Below are 9,311 nucleotides of genomic sequence, written 5' to 3' on the forward strand. Positions count from 1 at the left end.
GCACAGGCTATGATGACTTTGCTGACTTTGCTGACTTTTTCAGGCCTCAGCCGCACCTCTCCGTGGAGAACATGAAAGCGCCTCTTAAGCTGGCCTATGCCACGCTCCACCACCGCTCTTGTTGTCTTGTGGGCCCTACAATAGAATACAGACCTTTAATTATTTTATGGAAATATTGCACTACTTGGATGCTCTAACATATTCCTTGCATTTCATTTCCATGATTTTTGTATTGTTTGGCTTACCAAAGTCACAAAGTACCAAAATATTAAGTATTAAAATATTAAAATATCAGAGTATCAAAGTATCTGAATTTCAAGGTCTCTGAATTTGAATAAAATCCTGTAAGAGTTCTAAGTCTGAGTCTAAGAGTTGTCGAGTGAAGCCAAAGAAGAGGAAGTGAGCTGAAAAGATAGAGAGACCAGGGCCCGTATCCCTAAAGAATTTTTGTGCAAAAAGTGGCTCCTAGCGGCCAAATTCTAAGAAAATTCTCAGAGTCATGACGTTTTCTTAGAATTTCCCCTAAAAGTGACATGAAAATCCCAGTTAATATAAAAGCTATTCTTCAAGATTCCTAGCGCTTAAAAGGGCTCCTAAGGCGAGATCTGATAAGAGCAGGGAAGAGGACTTTTAGTGGCTTAGGAGTTCCCCTAAGCAGCTGCACAAAATGGCCAACAGAGGAGGCAGGAGAGATGTCCTGCAAACACTGGATGACAGGGAATTATTGAGAGGCTACAGACTGGATTGTGCAGGAATCATGTTTGTGGTGGATCTCCTTAGAGATGCAATTACTTCACCAACTCGATGCCACAATGCTATTACACCGGAGAAGAAAGTAATCACAACCCTGAGGTATTTGGCAACAGGGAAAATGCAACAATGCAGCAGTGATGACTTGGGTCTGTCCCAATCCTCCGTCAGCAGAGTCATCACCCAAACACTGACAGCTTTGTCACAACCAAATATTGTGACACAATTTGTTTCATTCCCGCTGGATGCCCGCACTTTACACACACATAAAAGGGCATTTATGGACATTGCAGGATTCCCTGGCGTTGTGGGTGTAATTGATGGAACACATGTGAGAATAATTGCGCCATCAGAGGACGTTTCAGTCTTTGTTAACAGGAAGAATTTCCACAGCATCAATGTGCAAATAGTGTTCAATGCGGCCTGTAAGATTTTGGACATTGTGGCTTAATGGCCAGGCTCCACACATGATGCGAGAATGCTCTCCGAGAGTGGCATCAGACAGCTTTTTGAGAGATGCTATGTGCCAGCTAATTGCCACTTGTTAGGGGACAGTGGCTACCCATGCAAACCATGGCTCCTTACACCTTACCTCCAGCCATGCCAAGGGCCCCAATTAAACTATAACAGGTAAGCCAAACAATACAAAAATCATGGAAATGAAATGCAAGGAATATGTTAGAGCATCCAAGTAGTGCAATATTTCCATAAAATAATTAAAGGTCTGTATTCTATTGTAGGGCCCACAAGACAACAAGAGCGGTGGTGGAGCGTGGCATAGGCCAGCTTAAGAGGCGCTTTCATGTTCTCCACGGAGAGGTGTGGCTGAGGCCTGAAAAAGTCAGCAAAGTCATCATAGCCTGTGCAATATTACACAATATTTGCAAGGTTAGACAAATTGCAGAACCTCTGGAGGATGGATGAGGATGAGGATGAAGACAACGATGAGGATGGTGGTGAAGAAGATATTCACATTCCACAGGGGAAGGGGAACCTAGCCCAGAGTGGACTGCCTTACAGGACAAACTTCACAAATTTACATTTCAGGCAAGCTGTAGCCCCATGTCATTTGAGAACTTGTGATGGTATTAAGAACTACCACAGTTTTACTGCACATCACCTGCAATTGTTAAATGCAAGACACAGAACACAATCTGTAAATGGTTTATTTTTTAGGTGTTCAATTTTAAGGCGGTAGTACTCCTCCTGAAGGGAAAGGACTTTTTTTTGTTGTTCAAACACATCAATTGTGAGTTGCAATCTTCTCTCCTGTAGGGATGCTGACGGAGCAGGTGCTTCGGATGTGAATGGTGTTTGATCCGCCGGGCTATCCTGAGTAGCAGCTGCAGATGGTTCAGGCGGCAATCTTGTCGGCAAACTTGATGGGCCCAGTTCTTGTGATGGCTCCATCCTACAGAAATACATAGGCCTAGTTTAATTATTGTTTTGATTAAATTCATTTAATACAATGAGCATGGATAACACATGAAATGGCTTCTGCAATGAATAAACACTGTTGATATGAATAACCCTGTGTCCTACCTTTGCTGCATTTCAAGGGCCTGCATCATTGACGTGTCAATGCCTGTTGGCAGCCCGGTGACACTGACCTCAGAGTGTCCCAGGACTTGAAAGACAGTGTCGGCCACCTGGGACAGCCGCTTTGCAGGTGGTCCACCCCCTAGAAAGAAAACAGTCAATGAACACAGTACTTAGGCATGTAAATTAACTTTGCCAGCAGGAGCAAGTTGCCAGTTTATGTGGTAGGCTATAGTATTTTGCTCACCTGTGAGTGAGGATTCCTGCTTGTGTGCTGCAATCTCATTTTTTGCCTTGGACTGCAGCACATACCACCTTTTCTCAAAATCGTCGCCTGTCCGCACCACCAGTGGAAAAGAGGCATTGATTGTTTGGGAAATTGTGTCCCAGGCGCGCTTCTTGCCTTGGCTAGTGACAGTTGGGCCAAATTTTCCTCGTAACATACCTTTATGTTCGTTCACCAACTGGGCCAGCAACAAACCTTGCTCCTCAGTCCAGTTCGGCTTGCGATTCCTTTTTTTCTCCATTTTCTGTGTTTGTAGGATATTTGTTAACAAGCCTTCATAAGTAGACCAGCCAGCAATCACAGACATTGATAAAAGCTGAGCCGTGTTACCCTCGTTAAGACCACACTGAGTTGTAACGTTGTAATTTCTACTTCATTAAGGACAGCCCCTTGAGATAGGCCATCTTGTTTTCAATTGGGGTCCATATGGGAGTGAAAGTACAAAATATGCCAGCTATGATATTAATCTGAGCAAATAAGACACAAATCATTATTTGAACAGGGTGTAATGAGCTTAAGTTTTCACATATTTTTAGATTCTAATGTTAGGCTATAACCCCTACAGCTTACTATTCATTTTCCAGATATTTTCTTGAATGTGAAATATTATTTACAATTACAGTCTGCATAAGATTAGAGTGTATAATTATGTTTATTGATTTGAGGGTACATCCTTTGCTCATTATCACCAAAAGTTCATTTTCATCAAACTTGTAGGATCAACCAATCACGGCTTTTGAAATGATGACTCATACCTAGCAACGGGGTCAACCAACACCTCCTCACTAAGATAGGATTTTCCATCCATTCCTTGCTCAGAGTTCACTGAAAATGTTCTGGAATCCCTTCTAAGCTAAAACTCCTGGCAAGGAATTTTTAGGTTAAGTTAGGAGCTCTCTGAGAGGATTCTCAGAATCTTTAGGAATACGGGCCCAGGTCTTTAACAGTTAATAAGGATTTGATCTCGATATGGTTCAGATTTTGATATTAAATATAATGCCAAAAAAAGTAATATTATGATTGTAAGGAGTAGGGAGGACATGAAACTGACATTTCCTGACTTCTCTCTGTCTGGGAGTGTCCTTAAAGTATGCAATGAGGTTAAATACATAGGACATTATATAACTGATGATCTGTCTGATGATAGGGATATTTACAGAAAGTGTTGTATGCTGTATGCCCAGGCCAAAATGTTGATTCGCAAATTTGATATGTGCTCAGGATCTGTGAAGACTGCACTTATTAAAGAATACTGTACCCCTATGTATAATGTGGCGGCATTACAGAAAGAGCAGCATGCAGAGACTTAATGCAGCTTATAATGATGGTATGCGATTGCTGCTTAAGGTGCCACGATGGAGCAGTGCAAGCCAAGTGTTTGTCAGTGCTGGTGTGCCAACCTGTGATGCTGTGTTGCGTAATCTCATGTATGTGTAGGTTATCAGAATCTGTAAACAGTATAGTTTTTACACTGACGAACTTGGCACTAAGTTCAGTCAGGCTTTTTTCAAATATGTGGAATCATTGGCGTTTTAGTACACTGGTAAATATGTGATATTGTGGATTTTGTCCTTGTGTGTGTATTTGTATGTTGTTATTGTTGTGTCTTTGTTTCGATCGGGCGTGTCCTTAATAAAGTTTGAAAGAAAAGAACCCTGCTGGCTCTAAATCTGCTCTCAGCTTGTTTTCTAATCTAGTCGTCTACTAAACCTAGCATTGTGTGTGTTTTGGTGTGTGTGTGTGTGTGTGTGTGTGTGTGTGTGTGTGTGTGTGTGTGTGTATATATATATATATATATATATATATATATATATATATATATATATATATATATATATAATTATTATTATTACTACTTCAACGGCTAGTTTTTGTAGTAAACTACATTACCCATGAACCCTTGCTGCCGGCTCTAAATGTTACAGGAAAAGGCATGGATTTATCAACATCTCTGCTGCTCCTAAGCGTCACATTTATTTTCACCTTTAGCATATGAACGCATTAACTCCGATTACCACGTTGATATTGAAATTAAGACTCTGGACTGTGAGAGATTATTCGTTGAGTTTTATTCTCAGGCTGACAGATGGCATGAAACAGATGGGCGGAAAATAGGACACGCAAATACAACGAGACGAAGGCGTTTGTGCTTATCGAGAGACGCATAAAGACCGGGGAATGATGGTGGATAACCGGCACGCCACAGCTCTGGTCATCGCCGGGGTTTTAAGCGTCCTGGCGTCCGTGTATCTGTCGGTGTCGGTCGGCTCGCCGCACTGGTACCAGTACACGAGCCCGCCGGTGCGCGCGGAGCCCAACGCCACGGAGCTGCGCGCGCTGCAGGAGGAGTTTCTGGAAGGAGAGTTTGACGAGAAAACCGTGAGCGACGCGCTGTTCCGCATGAACGGGACGCTCGGACTGTGGTGGCGATGCATTCAGACGCCCGCTGACGCGCACTGGTACAGAGAACCCGGTAAATGTGTTTATTTACACGATCAGCACGGGTTTGCTGTTTATCGGAATGATTATTTTGAAAGCAGTTTCATGATTTTATTCCCATTCTCGATAAGAGAAAGTTCTAGTGCATTCATATTGTGTTGTTTGTGTTTTTTCAGATCCAAAGATGGTGATGGAGTGTGTGAGTTTTACTCTCTCGCAGCAGTTCACTCCAAAATACAAAGAGCCCGGAAATCACAACAGTGGAGAAGATCTGATACGATCCTGTGAGCAAACACACACACACACACTGAATATTCTAAAACAATTATTGACAGTCAGTAATAAAGGCCTCGTTTACACTGCAGGTCTTGATACCCAATTCTGATTTGTTGCCTACATCCGATTTTTTTTGGCTGTCCGTTTACAGGTTCTTTCAATTGTGACCCATATCCATATACCACCTGAAACATCGCACATGCGTTGTTGTTATTTACCGCCTCCACATGTGCTTCCTCATGAAAATATGTGACTTGTGCTGACAAAACGAGTCACAATGAGCATTAAAAATTACTGAGCCACTGAGTTCGCATCAAGTTATCTCCTTATGGAAAACAATTGGAGCATGTGTCAGTGGTAAGGTTTCTTGGAGTGTGGTTAGATGAGAAACTGAACTTTAATATACATGTAGAAAAATTATTGACTAAATGTAAGAAAGCACTGAATGTTATGAGATGTTTAGTTGCTAGTGAATGCAGGGCTCGCAAAATTTAAACATCCCAGGTAGCCCCTCGGGCAGGCATTCTTCAGGTTTTGGTAGCCTAAAATGAATTTAACTAGCCAGAACAAAAAGACATTGGCTGAACTTTACTGTGGACAAATCAGCATGATCAGCAAAAACTAGTAGCATATTACAATGCGATAAAAATTCACAATACAGATTACACCATACAATTTTCTTACATTTTCTTAATTATCAACTTGAAATTTTAATTAAAAGAAATCTCTTGATATAAACAAAGGCTTTTTCTGTGCTCTATTTAAAATCAGAGGCAACCATTTGAATTACTATCCAAAAAAGATGCTAAATACATATTTGGATTGTATAATTAAAAAATTTGTAGCAAAGACATAATGGTCTAATTTTAGTTTTGTGAATGAGACGCAAATGTCACTCTCTGACAGCAGGTGGCACTAATGGAACACCAGGTATTTAAAGGCTGCTGCCCCTTTAAGACCGAATGCACGGATCTAATATAATAATGCACAGGAGATTTCTTTCTCCACTGTACATGTTCACTTAAGACATAACGTACTGTGTTTATGAGAATACTTGCAGAGACAATTATTTTGAGAGAATTTTGTGTGTATGTGTTCATTCTGAATCAAGGATACATGTAAGAGGAATCAATTCTGTGTACGTGCATTGTCTGAAACGCGGTTCTCTGTGCACGCTTTGAATGAGTGCACGCGAATGGTTTAAAACGCTTGAATGTTTAAATTCACAGGACTTAAAAACAAGTGCAAAAGATCAACTACGATCCGTTTCACCCCTACAAGCAAGTGAACAACGCGAATCAAGTTAGGAATTTTACATCACTATTCAAGATAACCCATCAGGCAGGGCGCTGATATATTTTGGAGCCAGACTGGAAAACACAATAGCCCCGGGACATCGGGCTAGCGATTTTGTGAGCCCTGGAATGGGGGGCTAGCCGTAGTTCTCTCAGAAAACCTATATCTGGCAATTATTAGGTCAGCAATTGATTATGGATGTATGGCATACAGATCAGCAAGCCAGCATGTACTGGGAAAAAATTGACAAGGTGCAGACACAAGCTTTGAGAATAAGCCGCGGAGCATTTAGAACATCACCTAAAGCTGCCCTGCAGGTATAAATGGGTGAAATGCCGTTAGAAGAAAGACGTATACAATTAAAAATGGTTTACTGGGTATCTTTAAAAGGCCACAATAGTAAACATCAAACTAAGGTGATTTTTGAAGAATGCTGGGAACATGAGAGAACAAATATAAAAAGCATTGGTTGGATAGCAGAAGAAATGGCACAAACAATGAAAAATTACAGTGTAGAGCGTATAGTAAAGAGAGACAGATGCTGGAAACAAAGTTACAACCAGAAGGTGCAAATAATATGACATTAGAACTAATATTAGGTAATAGAAAATTTAGAAGAATGATAATAAGTTATCTAATAGACACATGAATCTTCAGAATATAAGGATTCATTGTATTTAGGTATAATTTTATTTAAAATTAATAAAAATAAATTTTATTTTTATTTATTTTATATAAATGCTTCTCATTGTAACTCCACACTCCAGTTCAGTTGGTGGTGGTAATGCACCAAAAGTTGGCTTGCCCACCGCCAATAAACGCTACAAAAAGAAGAAGAATGCCTCTGAAAATCTGATCTGCCTGTTTACATGACAGTCGCATTGGCACATATCTGATTTATATCTGATTTATTTCCACATATGATCTCGAAATATCCGAATGCATGCATTTTTTCCTGTTTACACTGTCATAGAACAGATTCGATCTGTGTCACATATGAGCAAAACATCGGAATTGAGTCACATTTAGCTGGCAGTGTAAACGAGGCCTAAATGACAGGCAGCAGGAAAAACTAATATGGTAAGACAGAGATGCTCATGAAATAAACAGGGCTTTTTGGTGAAGAAGCTCCACATAAAAACAAATAAAATGTAATTAGCTCTCTCAAAATGAATGCATTGTCTCTTGGTTTATATTATTGTACATTTTATTTTCTGGTTGCTTCTAAACACTGTTGCATTTCCTTTATTCAGTTCAGTTTTATTTGTACTGTACGTTTTACAATAAACGTTATTTCTAAACAGCTTTACAGAAAATCAAGTTACAAACGTTAATGATATCTTAATATCTTTATGCCTTTTAGCTGCTTCAGCGGATTAGAGAGAAAAAAAAATCATTTTGTAAAGATTTGGCCAGTTGATGTTTATTTATCACTTTATGTGAGAGAGGTTTTTCTGCAAGTGAGACACATGGAAAACATTGCTGCCAAGATATTAATGTTTTACATAATCATTTGAAACAATTCATTTGAAATGTAATACTTTGAAGAAAGAGCTTGAAACACACACACACCTTGTGTGCATCTGAATTCTGCTCCAAATAAGAGTGTCACTTCTAAAAGCCAAATGAAAGAACTTATAATGGCCAACGCTATAATTAAAAGATGCAAATATCAATGATATCGGCTGACCACCAGTGCTTTTATAGTCATTTTTGGCTTCAGTGGCAGCTCATGCAATCACAGTTTGGAGTCTGAACTATTTGTTTCATAAATCACATTTACACAAAACCTGCCACATCCTCTCTCTCTCTCTCTCTCTCTCTCTCTCTCTCTCTCTCTCTCTCTCTCTCTCTCTCTCTCTCTCTCTCTCTCACTCTCTCTCTCACTCTCTCTCTCACTCTCTCTCTCTCTCACTCACACTCACACACACACACACACACACACACACACACACACACACACACACTCTTTCTCTCACTCACTCACTCACTCACACACACACACACACACACACACACTCACTCACTCTCTCTCTCTCTCTCTCTCTCTCACACACAAACACACTCTCTCTCTCTCTCTCTCACACACACACAAACACACACTCTTCCTCTTTCTTTCACACACATACACTCTCATATCTGTTTTTCTTTGTGTAATTTGTATGTAATTCATCCTTCAGTTGCTCTTAATACAAAGTCAAATGTTTGAAACTCTGCAGATCTGTGGCGGTGTCAGTTCCTGCTGCCGCTGGTTTCTCTGGGTCTGGTGGTTCTTGGTGGTTTGCTGGGGTTCTGCGCATGTCTGTGTGGTAGTCTGACCCCTGCACTCTTTATTGGGCTTCTACATCTGCTCGCAGGTCAGAGATGCTTGTCAGTTCATCTTCAGGCCTGCATTTATATCATCACTGAGGAGGTTTTGTGCTGAATTTGAGATCTTTTCTCTCTTTCAGGCCTGTGTTCTCTGGCGACGGTGTGCTGTTTTCTGGCCGGGATGGACCTTCTGCACCGTGTGTCTGTGTTGCCGGATCACGTGGATGGCACGCTGGGCTGGTCGCTGTATCTGGCGCTCATCGCGTCGCCGCTGCACATGATGGCCGCTGCACTGCTGGTGTGGGCGGCTCGCAGCCACAGTCAGAGCTACTACCGCATGACTGTGTACAGAGTCGCTTAAATCATCAGAGCCACTCCAATAGAAAAAATCTCAAATGAACAGTGACACTAAATC

The 9,311-nt window shown here is 40.9% G+C and overlaps 1 protein-coding gene and 1 pseudogene across 1 annotated transcript in view; both read left to right on the plus strand.

The window, feature by feature from the left end:
- Positions 1 to 428: 428 nt before the first annotated feature.
- Positions 429 to 1,674, plus strand: LOC109068049 (annotated as a pseudogene).
- A 2,802-nt stretch (positions 1,675 to 4,476) lies between these two features.
- The window catches only part of cldnd1a (claudin domain containing 1a), a 6,027-nt gene continuing 1,192 nt past the window's right edge, over positions 4,477 to 9,311 (plus strand). The window contains exons 1-4 of the mRNA XM_019084924.2: positions 4,477 to 5,048; positions 5,191 to 5,298; positions 8,806 to 8,943; positions 9,037 to 9,311. The exon at positions 9,037 to 9,311 is cut by the window's right edge and continues 1,192 nt beyond it. Of these exons, the coding sequence (XP_018940469.1) occupies positions 4,754 to 5,048; positions 5,191 to 5,298; positions 8,806 to 8,943; positions 9,037 to 9,257 (762 nt within the window). The 5' untranslated portion in view covers positions 4,477 to 4,753 and the 3' untranslated portion in view covers positions 9,258 to 9,311. The remainder of the gene's footprint in view (positions 5,049 to 5,190; positions 5,299 to 8,805; positions 8,944 to 9,036) is intronic.

The sequence above is a fragment of the Cyprinus carpio genome, chromosome A7 (assembly GCF_018340385.1).
Source record: "Cyprinus carpio isolate SPL01 chromosome A7, ASM1834038v1, whole genome shotgun sequence".
Lineage (NCBI taxonomy): Eukaryota > Metazoa > Chordata > Actinopteri > Cypriniformes > Cyprinidae > Cyprinus > Cyprinus carpio.